Source organism: Canis lupus, chromosome 16 (genome assembly GCF_003254725.2).
Source record: "Canis lupus dingo isolate Sandy chromosome 16, ASM325472v2, whole genome shotgun sequence".
NCBI classification, from domain to species: Eukaryota; Metazoa; Chordata; class Mammalia; order Carnivora; family Canidae; genus Canis; species Canis lupus.
The window spans coordinates 54,613,221-54,632,821 of record NC_064258.1 but is presented as its reverse complement, the minus strand read 5'-3'; the positions used below and the strand labels follow the sequence as shown (position 1 = coordinate 54,632,821).

At 38.8% G+C, this 19,601-nt stretch overlaps 2 protein-coding genes across 2 annotated transcripts in view; one reads left to right on the top strand and one right to left on the bottom strand.

Moving 5' to 3' along the window:
• The window catches only part of GPM6A (glycoprotein M6A), a 332,273-nt gene that overhangs the window by 272,661 nt on the left and 40,011 nt on the right, over positions 1-19,601 (bottom strand). The gene's annotated exons all lie outside the window — the stretch shown is intronic.
• On the top strand, positions 16,525-17,326 carry LOC112651102 (small acidic protein-like). The gene has a single exon (XM_035699999.2). It carries the CDS (start codon positions 16,637-16,639, stop codon positions 17,081-17,083), a length of 447 nt encoding a protein of 148 aa, XP_035555892.2. The 5' UTR covers positions 16,525-16,636; the 3' UTR covers positions 17,084-17,326.

The following is a 19,601-nucleotide window of genomic DNA, read 5'->3' as shown; positions in this document are numbered from 1 at the left end:
AGGGGTGGTGGAAAGGGAGGTGGGCAGGGGTGGGGGTGACTGGGTGATGGGCACTGAGGGAGGCACTTGATGGGATGAACACTGGGTGTTATGCTATATGTTGGCAAATTAAACTCCAATAAAAAAATGAAAATATCTTCTTCCTAATAAAGAATGATTTTAATTTAATATTAAAAAATAGATTATAAAAAGAGATAAAGAGGGACACTATGTAGTAATAAAGGTGACAATCCAACTAGAGGATATAACAATTATGAATATTTATGCACCCCAAATGACAGCATCCAAATACATAAAACTGTTAGTAACAACCATAATGGAACTAATTGATGATATTACAATAAAAGCATGGGACTTTAACATTCCACTTAAATCGATGGACAGATCATCCAGACAATCAACATGGAAATAGTGGCTTTGAATGACACAGTGGACCAGAAGGATTCAACAGACAATTCAGAATAGTCAATCCTAAAACAGCAGAATACACATTCTTTTCTAGTGCACATGGAACATTTTCCAGAAGAGATCACATATTAGGTCACAAAATAAGTCTTAACAAGAAGAATTAGAAAATTGGAATAGACCAATCACCAGCAATGAAATTGAATCAGTAACCAAAATAAAACCCAAAAACAAAAGTCCAGGACCAGATAGCTTCACAGGTGAATTTACAGAGAAGTTAATACCTATTCTTCTCAAACTATTCCAAAAAATACAAGAAAGAAAACTTCCAAATTCATTCTATGAGGCCAGATATCATCCTGACACCAAAACCCAGATAAAAACACCAAAAATATACACACAAAAAAGAACTACACACCAATATCTCTCATGAATATAGATGCAAAAATCTTTAGCAACCCGGATCCAATAATGTATTAAAAAAATCATACACCATGACCAAGTGGAATTTACTCCCAGGATGCAAGGGTGGTTTAACATTCACAAAACAATCAATGTGATATGTCACATCAATAAGAGAAAGGATAAAAAACATATGATCATTTCAAAAGAAACAGAAAAAGCATTCAACAAGTACAGCATTCATTCATGATAAAAAGCCTGTGCAAAGTAGGTCTACAGGGGAATATATCAACATAACAAAGGCCTTATTGTGAAAAACCTACAGCCAACCTCATATTCAATGATGAGAAACCTAGAGCTTTTCCCCTAAGGTCAGGAACAAGACAAGGATGTCCACTCTCCCACGTTTATACAATATAGTACTGGAAGTCCTGGCAACAGCAATTAGACAACACAAAGAAATAAAAGGTATCCACGTTGATAAGGAAGAAGTAAAACTCAAATTATGTTCAGATGACATGATACCATATATAGAGTACCCTAAAGACTCCACCAAAAAACTACTAGAACTGATAATTTAGTAAAGTCCCAGGATACAGAATCATTGTACAGAAATCTGTTGCATTTCTATACACTAATAATGAAGCAGCAGAAAGTGAAATTAAGAAAGCAATACTATTTGTAACTGTACAAAAAATAATAAAATATCTAGGAATAAACATAACCAAAGAGGTAAAACTATAAAACACTGACTTTGGACACAAAGAAATGGAAAGACATTCCATGTTCATGAGTTAGAAGAACAAATATTGTTTAAATGTCTATACTACCCAAAGCAACCTACAGGTTTAATAAAATCCTTGTCAAAATACCAATAGCATTTTTCGCAGAACTAGGACAAACAATTCTAAAGTTTGTATGAAACTGCAAAAGATCTCAAACAGCCAAAGCAATCTTGAAAAAGAGAAACAAAACTCGAGGCATCACAGTTCCAGATTTCAAGTTATACTACAAGAGAGCAATAATTAAAACAGTATGGTACTGGCACAAAAATAGACACATAGATCAATGGAATAGAACAGAAAACCCAGAGATAAACCTATAATTATAGGTTTGTCCATTAATTTGTCCATTAATCTTGCAAAGGACAAATGAACATACAATGGGAAATATAGATATATATTTTTATAAATATATTTTATTTATATATATTTTATTTTTATTAAATATATAAATATTATATAAATATATAATGGAATATTACTAAGCCATAAAAAGAACAAAATCTTGATATTTGCAATAACATGGATGGAACTAGAGAGTATAACCCTAAGTGAAATAAATCAAGCCCGAGAAAGACAAATGCCAAATGACTTCACTCATCTGTGGAATTTAAGAAACAAAACAGTAAAGAAAAAAAGAGACAGAGAGAAAGAAAGAAATAAAGAGATCTACCAAAAAACAGACTCTTAACTATAGGAAACACTCATGGTTACCAGAGGAAAGTGGGAGATGGGGAAAATAAGGGTTGGAATCAGAGTACACTTATAGGATTAAAAAAAAAAAAACTAAAATAGAAAAAAATACTTTGAAAATGCTTGCACTTAAAAATGTCAACCTTGTTTACAATTGTCAATTGACACTATGTGCATAGAAGTCTAAATTGCATATGTTACACCTTAAAGATTGGGGTTAGAATTCAGAGCGTTCTGAGGAAGACCTAATGTTCTTCCAGCAAATACAATTAATGTCATTCAGCTGCTGCAGTGTCAGAAGAATAACAAAGAATCCTGAAAAAAAAAGACCAGATAAGCTCACGTAGTCATCTTCATGTCTACAATTTCATTTCTGGAGTATTTAAAATCGTGAACTGTTCCATAATCTGTATTCATTCTGATGGAAAACCTGTTATCCAGATTAAGAGACATTTGTCTCTTTCAAATCAGCATAGCTACATTTAATAGAATTATGCTTTGCCAGCTGATTTACATTTCCTGCCACACATTTTAAAAACACAAATAAAAAGCCACTAAATATGTCTTCCCCAATTAAAGAGAGGCCACTCTTCACCAATTTATATAGCAATTAAGTAGTTCACTTATGTTAAAGCTATTTCAATTAGCAACATAATATACTCATTATATGTGCCCATTAACTGTAATATAAGTCTACCAGATGGAAAAAGTCAGAATAAAATGGAGTTGGAAGCTAAAACTCATTTTGCAAAAAACTACAAATGAATGGATACATATCTTGGCCCAGAACTCAGAGTAACATGGTTTTAAACAAAAGCAACAGGAAAAAGGATCTAGTCTTTGTAGCAGGATCTGTTACATGTTTTTATTCTACAGTTGTCTGCTTCAGTCCACATAGACAGAAAAACACTTAGTTTGGTGGCCATAGTTCTCCCATAAACATAAATGGAACTGTAGGGTCCCATTCTAGGCCACATACATGGTTTCTGGGTAAATGTGCACATGCCATAAAGATCCCATGCCAGTTAAGGTCGGAACACAGCAACATGATGACCAAACAAGGTCAGATCAATGATGATTCACTGGTCCATTTACGATTTTCTAATAAAATACAATTTGTCTGATTGTGATCAGTTTGATCAGTGAAGTTGAAAATGCCTGTTGGACTAGCAGTTAGGAAACACATAAGAGGTTTTAGAACCAGAGGAATCATGGAAACACCATACATTGCCTCTGAAATGTTATGTTGACCTGTGTAAATATGATTCAAATATGCTTCAGAGCATAATCACAATAACATGAAATGAAAATTACTTTGCACAACCTAACAGAAAACATTCACCTATAGGCTTGGGGAAACATATATTGTAATTTTGTGAGGACAACTACTGCTCTCTTGGTTTTTCGAACATTTTATTAAGGCAGGAATAAAGGGTAATAGATTTTAATAATAAAAATAATGGCATTTTCACATTAGCAATAAAAGTGTTCATAGAAGTTATTATATTCTAAAATCTCTGTTGCTTATAATAATTTGTTGATATTTTAAAATAGCTACTCAGCTACAAAATAATCATGAAAATGAACAGGCATGCCTATAACATATTTTTGGTATCTGCTCTTGACTATATCGATATAATTAGGGTTACTGGAATGGACACTAAAAAGCCATACTTAATTCTGGTTAGTTTTCTATCTCATTGCATGATGTTGGGAGTAATTACCTAGTGTCACTGACATACAAGAGTTTCACACACATTGAAGAATAATGGTTTGTAGTAAGTGATCTCCAAGACCCTTCAAAAATTCAAGAGAGGGGATTCTAATGTAAATTGCCCATTTAAAAAAAAATATGAATGCTCAAATAGTGGTTTCTAATTACAGCAATCTAACAATGTTGGTTTCTAAATGATGAATATCCTTTTAGTAATATTTTCTCACAGGAAAAGAATGTTAAATGTGTATAAATTGCTATTAATTAACATGTTAGGGATAATACTAATGATGTATCATTTGCACTAAAGCTTCATCTCTTAAAAACTTTCTGTATTGCTTATTTTTACATCAGTCCACTTCAGAGACTTATTTTCATTTTAATAATAAATAGCAGAAAATAACAGATTTAAAATTATGTACAAATGTCTTCTTCAGAATATCTGGTAATAAAGTGCCAAAAAACAAGCTACAAGCTGTTTGTGGCCTAAGATATGCAAAGAATTAATTTTTGTGCTGGCATATACTGTAATTAGAAATGGCTCTGTGCATCATGATTAAACCAGTAACTATGGTAACGAAAGCAGAAAAGCACAGTGCAAAAGGAGAGAGCCCAAATAAGCCAATGATAACGCTGTTTTTCATCTGTTTATTTTTAAAGTCTTTGTAATAAGGAGAACTCTCTATAAAATGCATATTAATTTTATTCCAATTCCTATCATTCATTGACAATAGATTTAAACGTATCATTCCTTAACTATACACACAGACACACACACGTGGACACACACAGTATCACTGAGAACAGACTCAGATTATTTCCACGTTTAGAAAGCAACATACAATTCTTTTAAAATATTATCAGGGGGACCCCATTACTATCCTTGTGCATCGCCCTTGTTTTTGCAGGACTGCACGGAAACAATGACAGAGCAGAAAATTCAAGTAAGAAATGCACAGTTTTTGGAGTCGGCCTTTTTGACACAAATTGATAGCAAAACCACCTGTTTGTTAGTTGGATAAGGCAACAAGTTGCCGTGACTAGGCCATGAACACGAGTAGAAAGGACAACCACCACCAACACATTTCCTAATGACTGCGTATAAGCTTCCACCATGTGCAATCTGTTAGGGGACACAGATACAGATGCCTCAGTTTCCAAGACCTGGAATCTTGGAGCTCCATGTACATTTTTTTGGTCTCAAAACCGTGACAGAACATGAGGAATATTTAGAACAGTTTTAAAGAACATCAATCAAAACTGTTGAAAAGTATAAAAAGTAAGCCATTTGAGAAGAGGTAGTTTTTAAAAAATCATGCATGGAGGCTAGAAATGACTCTGAGGAAGCCAAGTATGTGAGTGTGAACAGCAGCTATCTGTTTGTGGAAGACTGAACAAGATGGAATAAGGCCAATTTGAGGAAAACTAATTTATGAAACAACTTCTCATTGTATAGATGTAAGAAACGGAATATATCACTGCACAAGCTGTAGAATCAAATTGAATTTGATTTAAAAAGACATAAAACATCACATTTTTGTTTAGCACAAGAGCTCACTAAACATTCTCCCCAAATGTTTAAAATTTATGATTCTTTAATAGAGCATCTATATAAAAAATTGAAAATCTTTTACCAACCTTATTTCAACGTGAAATAAACTAGGAGGTTAAATGATGATTTCCAAGATGGAAAAATGAGTAAGACAGGGCAACAAAGACCACAGAAAGATTCAGCAAACCTATTTAAACAACTAACACCAATTCGTTGATGTTATTAATAACATTTTCCATTGATTGATTTGTTGTGTCAACCAGTATGAAGCCATGAGCAAGCACCTTGTTGGGTTCTGGGATCCAAGTGTGAATAAGAGGGACAGATCTCTCTTCCCTTGTAGTTTCCATTCTTGTGAGGGACACAGACAGTGAATTAGCAAATAAATAGATTACACAGCAATTCAGGTTTTCATAAGAGGTTTGGAGTAAATAAATGAGTGATGTGACAAAGATTAGGTGTCAAAAGCCAAAAGCCTACTTGGTTAGTAGATCCAGGGAAGACCTTTTGGAAGTAGATGAGGTTTGAGCCCCTGGGAACCACTGAGGTGCTGAAGAGCGAGCCAAGAATAGGGAAGAGCAAGTCCAACTGCGCAGTGTCAGGAACAGAGAGACGGGAGAGGCCCAACAGGACGCTGCAAAGCTGCAGAGGTGACCAGGGACAGGTAACAGGGGACCTGGCAGGCTGTGCTGGGGTCTGGATTTTTTTAATGTATCAACTATCCCAACAAATTAAAACTCCCCCCCCCCTTTGGGAATGATCTTTTTTATTTTTTATTTTTATTTTTTATTTTTTTATTTTTAGGTATCTGTAAGCCCAACCAAATATGTTTACTCACCCAGAACTTCTCCCCAACTTCCTGCAAGGAAGCCGAGTTTGGAGATTGCTGCTGTTGTAGAAGCAGGTCAGGAAAGCAGGCAAAATCACGTCAAGCGCGCATCTGCAGGAGCTGCAGGGGTGATGGAAGGGGGGGCGCAGGCCTTCTCCTCCACGCCCTGCAAGCCTGGCGCTCCTAAGCATCATCTCCACTCCAATCAACCAGATACCATAAAAGGAGCCAGGACTTTGCCTCCCCCCTTTTCCAAAACTTGAGTGTGGTATACATTTGAAAATCCAGCCAGAAAGAAAGATCAGCTTCTCAATCACTCCAGAGTTGTTTTTTTTTTTTTCCAATTCTTTTTAGTTTATTTTCCATGTGAACACTCAGCATTACAATCTCTTCGTGTGATTTTTCACAGCCACCACTAGAGGGAAAACTTCTACTGAAAAAGTCACTTAAAAATATTCTTCGTTTGTTTCATAACTCTGAAGAACTCAAAAGCAATGATGTCTCCGAGACCAGACATCACAGAAGCGTCTCATACACCCCACAGGTATTCTGAAATTAGGCCTGAGAACAATTAGCATTTGCGCTATAATATACATTCTGCAAATGCTTTTACAAAATTCATTGCCTCACTTGCTTCTCTGAATAGCGGCTAGCAGAGCAGGTATTAGGACTACTTAGCGAAAATAAAGAACACGATGATTTAACTAAAGACGCTTTAAAGACTTTAACTGCACAATCAATATTCAACTGAGAGCTGAACTTTTTTTCAAAGTCGATTATATCTCCCCATCACTTTTTTTTTTAGGAAAACCAAAAACTTGATAGTCCCAGTTTTCTCATCTTATTCCAAACTTTTAGTAAGACACCAGCAACATGACAGACATCTGTGTATTAGCTAATGCAGATGAGCTTACGAATGAATGAAACAGGAGTGAGTGGAGTTCTACTCTTTCTCAGCAACAGTTCTTCCCAATATCACCTGGCGCAAAAGGATGCCTGTTGACTTTCCATCCCATCTTAGAGTTAGCAGAGGACACCTGAGGATACTATTGGAGCTTAGTAAGCCCTATAAAGAAGGGCAGGACTTGGTAATCCTTTCTCCAAAATTTGGAATCTTTCTGTTACGGACAGAATCTTTGTGTCCCCCCCCCCCCAAAAAAAAAATTCATATGTTGGAATCTTAAGCCTCAGTGTGATGGGGGGGGGATGCTTTAGAAGGTGATTTGTTCATGAGGTTGGAGCCCTCGTGAATAGGATTAGTACCCTTTTAAGAAGAGACACAAGAGGGATGATTGTTCTCTTTGCCACGTGAGGCCACAACAAGGAGACCGCCATCTGTGAATCGTGAGAAGGGCCCTCACCCAGAACCCAACCTCCCTCCAGAGCTGTAAGGAATAAATATCTGTTCTTTAAACCATCAGTCTCTGGTAGTTTGCTATGGCAGCCCAAACTGACTAATACACCTCGTTTTGTCCCACCACCTCTATGCTGTTTGACTTTGGAAAATTTAAATTCGGAAATCCTGATTATTCCACCAAATCTTAGCTAAAACATTCATTACAAAGCAAATACAGAAATAAATCACACGGGTCAATACAACCACAGAGGAAATCATCAACAACTAACTAGAAACTAGAAGAGGGGAAAATTAGGGATCTCTGGGGGGCTCAGTGGCTTAGCGCCACCTTCAGCCCAGGGAGTGATCCTGGAGACCCAGGATGGAGTCCCACATCGGGCTCCCTGTATGGAGCCTGCTTCTCCCTCTGCCTGTGTCTCTGCCTCTCTCTCTGTGTGTCTCTCATGAATGAATAAATAAATAAAGTCTTTAAAAAAAAGGGGGGGGGAATTATAATTATGATTCCTACCCTTTCCTTTTGCAGGAATCTCGAAACATCAGCCACAATGTTATGCTATAAGCCTATAGCTTCCCATCCAGTAAAATAAAAATATTGATACTGTTACTAATTATAACAATAATTACCACCAATAAATTGTTGGGAGAGTAAGTTAAGGGTAATTGTTGAAATCAATTAATGATTCTTGAAAATAAGTGATATTTTGTGAGAAAGACCAGACACTTTACTATTAGATCGAGAAGGCTGTCTTTGGTGCTGTGATACATGTGGAAATGGGAATGAGGGCAGGAACCCACCCACCTCTTCTTCTATAGGTAAACTCCTTGCCATACAACTAAGGGGTCAAGAAACAGTTCCAAAAATGAATAGTTAATCCAAACTTTCATATAATCCCAACATATCACAAAATATTTTCAAAAGTAATAGCTAGAAACATTAAAGACACTACCGATGGGTGATATGATTACACGAGATCCACATTCTTTCTTATGCTTTGCTATGATTTCCAATTTGTTTACAATACAAAATGAATAAAGGGAAAAAATTTTTTTTTTTTAAGTCAAGCAAGAGGGCAGCCCAAGTGGTCAGTGGTTTAGCGCTGCCTTCAGCCCAGGGCGTGATCCTGGAGACCTTGATCAAGTTCCATGTAGGGCTCCCTGCATGGGGCCTGCTTCTCCCTCTGCCTGTGTCTCTGCCCCTCTCTCTCTCTCTCTCTCTCTCTCTGTGTCTCATGAATAAATAAATAAAATCTTAAAGAAAAAAAATAAAAGTCAAGCAAGAGAAATTTCATACCAAACTTAAAGAGATACTCATAGCTATGTTTGGCATAAATTTTGTGTAAAAAAAGGGGGGAGGCGAGATTTTTAAAAATCCAAGAAGTTAAATAATCAAGCGCTATTAGATCGAATCATACCTAGTACTCTCTGTTTCTTCTTCTTCTTTTTTTTTTTTTTTTAATGATAGTCACAGAGAGAGAGAGAGAGAGAGGCAGAGACACAGGCAGAGGGAGAAGCAGGCTCCATGCACCGGGAGCCCGATGTGGGATTCGATCCCAGGTCTCCAGGATCGCGCCCTGGGCCAAAGGCAGGCGCCAAACTGCTGCGCCACCCAGGGATCCCTCTCTGTTTCTTCTTATCAAGAGTTGACCTTAGCAAAGATTCCTTGGAACCAGCACTTTTTAAAAACAAAGGCGAGTCCTGCACCACGTTGACTTAAAATGCATAAAGAAGATAAAACTGAACGGACAGGCTTCACACTATCTGTTCATTCTGCACATTTAGTACATTCCTTGAATAGGTGGTATTGCAAGCAGCTCGTTTAAAACCTAACCGGATTACCTGCATTAAGTTTTTTAGATAACAATCCATGACACAGAAGAAGTTACAAAAACAAACCAAACCAAACCAAACCAAAAAAAACCCTTACAAAGCTATAGATGCACATATCATATTTCCAATGAATGTTTAAAATCCATGAGGGAAAGGAGAGGAAGTTTTAGTAATCAGATCATGTACAAGCACCATGGAATAACAAATGATTCTGTAAAGAAAAAAAAGGTAAGGACTCCCTCAGAATATCTTAAGAGCACACAGAGCTCACCATGAAGAAAAGTAATTCATTTTATAATGAATTATGAGGGAGGAGGGATAGTCAATACACTTGAACAAAGTTAATATGTTTGCTTTCTGTAGAACTGCGATATTTTAAAAGGCCCATCACCCATCCAGATACAAACATCTAATTATATCATTAGAAAAGAATAAAAATTATATTAGATACGGGTCTACTAGAGCCCTGGTGAGATTTAATAAATGTTGATGTTTATTTAATTTTTTATACACATCATTTTATAACTTTATAAATTAAATATAATTACAAGTGCTGGTGATTCCCAAGACAAAAAATTTCAAGCACGGAACAAGACCTCTTGTATAAATAAAAGGTAATCTTGAAACATGAACACAGGACTTTAGTATTTGAGGATTATGCTTACTTTCAACAAAATGCAAACATTCCAGGTTCAACCACGGGTTTCCAGAAAAGGAATTGCAAAATGACTTCTGGTCATTGAAATGTATTTCAGGAATTTAAAAAAAAAAAAAAAAAAAAAAAGCTTTTAGCTATAACTTTACTCTCAAAGAAACCCGGGACAGTATGTTACAGTCAACAAATTGAGCACTGCCTTTTATTTTTTTGTTTTGTTTTTGTTTTGTTTTGTTTTTTGTTTTTTTGTTTTTGTTTTTTGAGCACTGCCTTTTAATACGATTTTTTGCTATGCCGAAGTGATTAGGTGTGGAGGGGGCAGGGAGGGTGAGAACTGTCCTCACTTTAAGAAAAAAATGTTATCTTAATAAAAGTATTTTAAATGCCTTAAAATAGTTTTAAATGCATTGATTTTTTTCTCACTACCTTAAATGATTAACAGCAAGACCTGATTACTACAACAAAAATTACCCACCATAAGTTCAACTACGTTAATTTCCAAAGTATCAAAAATATTTAGCATTGTCAGACAGTTGAGTTCTCAAAATGGAAATACCTACCAGGGGCTTGAATAACATTGAAATAAAAAACATGGTATTTGCAAGGCTTTTTTTTTTTTTTTTTCATTCCCACAAATACTCAAAAAGGCTTTTTGATTATGTCAAGCTTCTGTTACAGTAAATGCCACCCCTTCCAAAAAGCCCCTAAAAAAAGAAGTTTCTTTCTTTACAGCCTAAAATTCAATACTCTTCAATGTAAAACGCTGCCGTGTGATTGGAAACCTTCATTTCTCATCCTGCCTCCTGAACTCACCACGGAACAAAACATGTCACCTTTTCAAGATGACTGTGTAACAAGCCATTTTCTATATAAACAGTCTATATGCCTGGAGTTTTCAGTAGGAAGAATGAGTAGAAGAACCATATATCATGAATTTTTGCTCTGTAGATACAGTACTGGAAATAGAGTCAAAACAGTAGAAATGGTTATTGATACTTCTCATTCCCATGTCATCAGGTCACTAACAGAAAAGAAATGCAGCCAGAAAGATTTGCAAGAGCCCTGGTCCAGGCGGCAGACCTTCCTCGACTGCATCCACCCTCTACCCCTGACTGCCAAAGAGCTCTTGAACCTCCAAGTGACCTTGATTCAAAATAGAAATACCACCTGAACCGGAAGATTAAGGAAACAATGAGAAATCAGGCATTTAAGGCACATGTAATATACATGGTCAGAACTACCAGCTGAGTACAAACAGGAATGAATTGTATCAATTTTCTGGGGGGAAAAAAATTCTGGTTCTATCCCAGAATTATGTAGCTTTGTGTAAGTCTTCACATTTGTATTACTGCAATGGCTAATTTTATTTGTCATCTCGGAGAATGCTTTTGGAGGACACTGACATTTAAATCAGTGACCTCTGGGTAACCAACCTGCCCTCCATTCCATTTCCATTCTGTGAAAGCGTGAACAGAGCAAAAGGACTAGCCTCCCCAAGCAAGAAAGATTTTCTTACCAGACTGCCCTTGGACTTCATCTGCACCATAGACGCTCCTGGGTCTCCAGGTTGCCCACAATGAAGCTTTGGACTTGTCAGTGTCCATAAAACATAAGCTAAGTCTTCATAAGAAACCCCCTTCATACATATCTGACATATATATGATCCATATACTATGTGACATGTGTATGTATATACATATATACATATATATACACATAAGATATATATATCATATAAGATATATGATATATAACCATATATATATATCTCTATATATACAATATATATATATATCTATGGCTCCATTCCTTCAGAGTACCCTAATACAGATTTGGGTAACTGAGAGTGGTTCTAGAAGAACAGAACCTTAAAGTGACTCTTTTGAAACGGTTCTGGAGTTTCTGGGATTGGCTTTCTAGTCCGATTAGATTTAAGGGCCCTAATGACTATGCTTCTAGTAGGGTGATATGTTCTGTGGAACCAGTCAGCCTCTCTCCCCCAGCCACTCCTGTCATCGCCCAATGAAACAATGAACAAAGCAGCCTGGGTGGCAGGGACGTAGGTTACACATGGGCTCGGCCACGTGGACTTCCACTCACCAAGGCTGACCTGGCTACAGCACAAAGTGCCCAATCCGTCAGAAGCATAAGCCAGCAGTGTGCGCCCAATGTACTATTGGTTCCTGGAGCCATGAGCCAGCGGGCTTCGTGGTGGCGGGCTGATTACGTTGGATCAGCCATCATGGCATTACGTCCATCATGGAAGGAGTAGCATTTTGTTCTTACTGGAATAGTAGGAAGGCCAATCCAATCACTTACCTGATATGGATTTACCTTGCTTGTGTGTAATACGTCTGCCCAAACCACCACCCAGGGACTTCCAAACACCTTAGCACTGTCCTGCTGGTCCAACCGCCATTGCTTCTGATAAAGGGACTCCGGTCAAAGCCAACGAAGCGTGGCAATGGGCCCGTGCTCATGAAACTCAGGCTTACCAAGTTCTCCACCACTGGAGCAGCTGGCTCGACAGAACAGTGGCCCAGGCTCCCAAAGACCCGGTTACGGTGCCAACTAGGTGGCCAAACCTCGCAGAGCTGGGGCCCTGGCTTCTCCAGGAGGCCGCACTCGCTCTGAGGCAGCCTCCAAGATGTGGTGCTGTGTCTTCCCATCCACGGGGCCCGAACCCACGGGGCGGAGACTCACTGTTCCACCTGGTGAGGTACAGCACAGGTTTTGCTTCCTGTCCTTAGCACCATACGCTTTGTTGGCCGAGGGGTCTCAGTTCCACAGAGAGGAATGCTTCGACCAGGAGACACGACAGCGACTCCACTGGACTAGAGGTTAAAACTGTCACCCAGCTGTTTCCTGGTGCTCACAGCTCAACTCAGCGGGCAGAGAAGGGAGTCACCATGCTCCCTGGGGTGACTGATCTTGATTACGACGGTTACGTCACGGAAGGTTCTGCACTGACCAAAGACTGCCACGTGCTTTCTTAAGATCTACACTCCTGAACGTATGAAATAAAGGAGGATATCGAAGGGCAGGGAAATTTTATTCGACATCAAACTGTTCCCAGAATTCTATATAGTTTTTGAGGCTGAAGAGCCTATAAGTATACTATGTTGGAACCTTTGCTGGATCATGACAATTCTCCACAGAGAAGCATTCTAAGAGAATAATAATTTGTGCACTAGATGTGAAAATGGCTCAGGAAATAGCATTTTCAGAAACCTAAATTATCTTCATTTTAAGATACGTAGTACAAAGAGTTGTGAAGAGAGAACTTTCTTGCTGCAAGGAACAGCCAAATGCCTGCAAAGCAGGATTTGCAAGAATTTAATGGATGCTTCCCTTAACTGTCATTCCTCTTCGTTGATACAACATCACTGCTTTCTTAATTGTAACGTGCTACAGAACCCTGAGGTTTGCTGCGCACGTGCAACAGATGGTGTATATTGATGCTAGCATGGTGACTGTTAAAAGGGTTAGGTTAACCCAGTTGGTTTACAATCCTTTTTTTTTTTTTTAACAGTCATGATAAACACGGGCAGCAATGACAACTGGGTGATAGAAATTTGCACTGAGGGGCATCTGGTTGAGCATCTGCCTTTGGCTCAGAGCATGATCCCAGGGTCCTGGGATCGAGTCCCTCATCAGGCTCCCTGAAGGGAGCCTGCTTCTCCCTCTGCCTGTGTCTCGCCCTCTCTCTGTGTGTCTCTCATGAATAACACATAAAACCTTAAAAAAAATTTTGCACTACTAAATTTCCTTAGCTTTTCTTCTCAACCTACTGTGTACTTTCACTCCTCTTAGGGAGGAGAGTCTAGAGCTACACGAACAAGACTGACTCTAGTCACATGCGGCTATTTAAGTAACTTAGAATAATTAAAATAAAACAAACTAATCCATTTCCTCTGCTGCGCTGGCCACATTTCAGTGGCTCAATAGCCACTGTGTCCAAGGCTCTGGTTTAGGACAGAACATTTTCAACTCTGAAAGTCTACTGGGCAGCCTTCTCCAGTGGCCAAGTGTGTAGTCCCTGCAGCCAGACTGTCCCCGTTCAAATCCCAGTCTGAACACTGAAGAGCTGTATACGCTGATGCATGTCTCCTCATCTATGCCTCAGTTTCTCCATCTGTAAGATGAGGATAATAGTATGAATAGAGGTCTAATAAAGATGTGTGCAAAGCATTCAGGACAATGACTAGCAAATTTAAACACCTAAGGGCCATCTGTTATTTTCTCACCTAGAGAGTCAAGGAAAGTCCTAGGAAGTCTGAAGATTAGCGAATCTGACACAGTGAGCCAGGCGGTCATCTCTTGAGAGACAGAGATCATCCTTTCTGGTCTCCTTTCCAACATTAAAGGAGATGATACCTTTCTATTTTCTGAGAGCAGGGGCGCCTTGCAAAGTAAGCCTATTAGGTCTCTCTGGTTATCCTTGAAGGTCAGCCTTCAAAGTTCAACTATGTCCCAGTGACAGGGCCTCAGATCCCTCTATTTCTTTGGGTCTTAAACATAATTTGGAATTTAGACATTTTTTGCTTAACTGGGGTGAGAGCGCCGCCTTATCTCAGCATGCAGACCCTGAACAAAGGAGAGATAATCCGGAGCTGAAGTACAGAGCAAGCTGTGCAGGGAGCTGCGAGGGCCTGACGTTATTACCTCAAAAGGAGCGATGATGACCACTCCCATCGATAAGACATCCTCTGTCTTCAAGAGTCCAAGACAAACTGCAATTTTTTTAGAATGCAAGCCAAGGAGGCAAAAACGATTCAATGCCTGAAAGAAGGGTAGGGGGTTCTTGACCCAGAGATAATCTACCACGAGGCAAAGCCCACACTCGGCATCCCTGCTCTTCAGGCTAAATCTGGACAGCAAGAGCAAGGGACAGCTTTTCTATTTATGCCAATGAGCTACACACTGTACCTAATCCTGGAGTTCACAGAGGAAAGGAGAATCTAATAAGTCCATTTTTAAAAAAATAGCTTATTTAAATATCTTGTGTCCTTTGCTTTATTCAACAAATGTGCAATAGCTAGTAGAAAATATGTTTTTAAAAACTGGAACATGGTAGACTTACAGAACCAGGTGACCCAGGTTCAAATCCCAGCCGTGCAACTCCCCAGCTAGAGCTTTGCGGTAAAAGAAATAATAGATAATAATAACAATATTATTTTGATCCTGATTGTACTGAACCCAGCTAATCCAGGAAAGCAACAGAAACTGTGTCTGGCCTCAAACCCGTGCTCACATATAACGTTAGCTCTCATGTATCTTGATCACCACGGAGGTAAAGTAAAATCTTTTCAGGTGGAGGTCATTTTAAGGGTTCTCAGTTTTTATTTTTGGCAATCGACCTCTGATACACCTGATTATTAAATCACTTGGCTCCGCTCTTAACCCGTGATAAAAAGTAACTTCATTCCAAGTGATTATTAAGAGATATAATTCCAAATCACTGCAGTTTGATAGTAATAACAATAAAAAATGGTTTAGTAGGGATCCCTGGGTGGCGCAGCGGTTTGGCACCTGCCTTTGGCCCAGGGTGGGATCCTGGAGACCCGGGATTGAATCCCACGTCGGGCTCCCGGTGCATGGAGCCTGCTTCTCCCTCTGCCCATGTCTCTGCCTCTCTCTCTCTCTCTCTGTGACTATCATAAATAAATAAAAATTTTAAAAAATGGTTTAGTAAAAAAAGTATGGGTGGATCCTGCCTTTGCCAGTGTAATGAATCAGCTATCCAGTCCTGTGAGTCTCTATCCAGTTTGGGATGGAGCCAGGATGGAGCCACATGGTGGTGTGTGGGGGGTGGCATGCCTCGTCTCCTTCCAGCTGTCTTCGGTGACATTGAAATCAGCATTTGGGGAAATATTTACACCATGAAAATGGATGAGTATTTCAGTGAGGGTTTTCCCCCATCCTCACCAGAGAACAGGCTGTTCAACCTTTACCGTAGGGGTGCCTGGGTGGCTCCATGAGTTATGCTTCTGCCTCTTGGTTTTGGTTCAGGTTGGGATCTCATGAGTCCTGTTGCAGAGCCCCTTGTCGAACCCCTTGTCTATCCCTGAATCCAGCCCTGTGTCGGGTTCTCCACTGGGAAGGGAGAATCCTTGAAGATTCTCTCCCTCTGCACCCCCACTCTCTCTCAAATCAATCAATCCATCTTTAAAACAAAAACAAGGAGAAGGCCTGGAGGGGCTCTGCGTTCTGGAGTGGTGCTGCTCGGGCCGGGGGCAGGTTGCAGGCTGCTGGCGCCGCTGCTGAAGAGAGAACGGGAGGGGGTTCGGCGTTTGCTGTCAGGGGTCCCATCCGCATGGGGTGAAGCGTTCAGCCTCCCCAGACGACGATCTTGGATCTAGCAATTGGGAAGCAGCAGACTTAGGTAATGAAGAAAGAAAACAGAAGTTCTTGAGATTTATGGGTGCAGGAAAGAAAGAACATACTGGCAGTCTTGTTATAGGAGACCACAAATCAACATCTCACTTCCGAACAGGGGAAGAAGACAAGAAAATTAATGAAGAACTGGAGTCTCAATATCAGCAAAGTATGGACAGTAAATTATCAGGAAGATATCGACGACATTGTGGACTTGGCTTCGGCGAGGTAGAAGATCATGATGGAGAAGGTGATGTGGCTGGAGATGATGATGATGATGATGATGATGATGATGATGATGATGATGATGATGATTCACCTGATCCTGAAAGTCCAGATGACTCTGAAAGTGATTCAGAGTCAGAGAAAGAAGAGTCTGCTGAAGGACTCCAAGCTACTGAGCACCCTGATGAAGTAGAGGATCCCAAAGACAAAAAAGATGCAAAAAGCAACTATAAAATGATGTTTGTTAAATCCAGTGGTTCATAACTCCCAAACACTTAGTCTTTGTATTAAAAGTAAGCCTTATTGCTATAATGCACAGTGGAGGACTGCTTATAGAGCACAGACCTTTGTATTATAATTTTTAAAAAGGCCCTTTTAAATAATTACAAAGAGTGCTTGCTTTCAGATGCCATGGATTACACTTTTATGGGCATGACTATAACCATTTTTGTAAAGAGTAAGAGTTGTATAAAATAAGAAATAAATACAATACTCAATTTCCTCTCATATTAGCATCATCAAATTCTAATCTCACCTTTTTACCCTTCAGATAGTTATGGAGGAGACTCTTTTCTGTGGTAGCTGTTTCATCTTTTTTGTTCCTTCATATTTTTCTCTTATAGGTTTATCTGATACTGTGATGTGTTCATGAAATATATTCAGTTATTTATTTATTTTTTTAAATAAATTTTTATTTATTTATGATAGTCACACAGAGAGAGAGAGAGGCAGAGACACAGGCAGAGGGAGAAGCAGGCTCCATGCACCGGGAGCCCGACGTGGGATTCGATCCTGGGTCTCCAGGAACACGCCCTGGGCCAAAGGCAGGCGCCAAACCACTGCGCCACCCAGGGATCCCAAAATATTCAGTTATTATACTTTGCTGTAGTAGAACTATTCATCATGGATATTTCTGCTGCCAATAACTAAATTGTTTGCAAAAAATTAGGTACTTCGTTTATTCTTACTGATCAGCTCTACTCTTTTGGACAAAAGCAACATGAGAGTGAATACTTTCACACCTGTCAGGATGGAGTTGCAACTGTCATACATTTGGAATGTTATGATCCCAAGCAGTCTTTATATAATTTGAATTACATTGTATGTTAGGTTTTTGATAAAATTTGGCCAATTTTTACAGAAGAAATTATTTCTCTGATCATTTGCTCCTATCTATTTAGGAATATGTAAAACTGGATTTTTTTTTTAAGGTAATATGTGACCAAAGTTAATTTTCTTCCTAAGGCCTAAATAAAGAAAAAGCAGTTTCCCATAATAAATAAATAAATAAATAAATAAATAAATAAACAAACAAAAAAACCCACCTTTACCAGTTGTATCATTGGGGCAACACTAAACAGGCCCACAGAACTGCAGAGTGGATGCCGGTCATACAGAATCAAATGTTCTATCACATTTCTTGTGGAGGATATTGCTTAGGAAATTTTTTGAATTCCCATCATTGAGGACGCACTGGCCAAACGTCTCTCTTATATACCAGAAAGACACATGTTCTGGCTTGCGTTTATCCAGTGGACAATAGTGTTCACATAAAAACCTCCCCTTTGTGTTGGATGTTAGTGGCCACCACTAAATAACTACAGGACCTAATGGTACATGCTCTGCTTAAGAATCTCACTCCAGCCTCACTTTATTTTTCTAAATTAAATTCCTTTTGCCATGATTCTTACCTTTTTATTTCTTTGTTTACATCTAAGAATTTATATATCTCTGTAACATTATTTAACATGTAACAAATTTAACATTATTTGTTAAAAATAATGTTAAGAAAATAATCAGGTCGGGGATGCCTGGGTGGCTCAGTGGTTGAGCATCTGCCTTTGGCTCAGGTCATGATCCCCAGATCCCAGGATCGAGTCCCACATCGGGCTCCCTGCATGGAACCTGCTTCTCCCTCTGCCTGTGTCTCTGCCTCTCCCTCTCTCTGTGTCTCTCATGAATAAATAAATACAATCTTTAAAAAAAAAATAAAAGAATTAGGTTGGATAGTTTGACTGTTAGATTCTAAATTATTTCCTCATTCAAATAAAAAATTTTGAATTGCTTGTTCCCAGATTTCAATGAGATAAGAAGCTATCTACCAGTTCATCTGTACATGGATGTGTTCAACTGATTCAGCTTGACTGGAAGGTACAGAAGAAAGTTGATCCATCGGTTCTCTAATTCTAACTGTCAAACTATTAAATATTGGTTTCAACTGAATACTATATTCCCAAGCAATATAGTACAATTTCAATCCCAACCATATTTTATGAAAGTGAAATACATATTAAAAAGAGGCAAGAGGGGAATAAGGACCACTTGGTACAAGTAATAACGTGAAGGTGTTTATGGTTCTTTAATACAAATTTGAGAATAAACAAGCCATGTATCCTAGCATACATGTTGTCAGAGATTCCTTCCCAATATTTTAGTGGGGAAATTACCCAGTGGCTTGGACTAAAATAAAGCCTATTGAAATATATTTAACAACTATTCAGATAAACACAGAAAAAAAAAAAAAAGATAATGGAGAAAACATATTCTCCACCAGAAAAGCTTGCAAAAAACTCCAGCTCTTCCAGAGCCTGCAGCTTTGATACGTCCAGAATGGGAGCATCAGCCTTTAAGGGAGGCTGACCAATGAAGGTATAACACACTGAATTGATGTATTTTACCCAGTATTAGAGCCTCAGGTCACTCACTGTGTTTCTGTTAGTTCTCCCTTCATCCCACTGCCCCCGCCCACACCACCTACTGAGCAAAAATTCTGTGCTTCCCC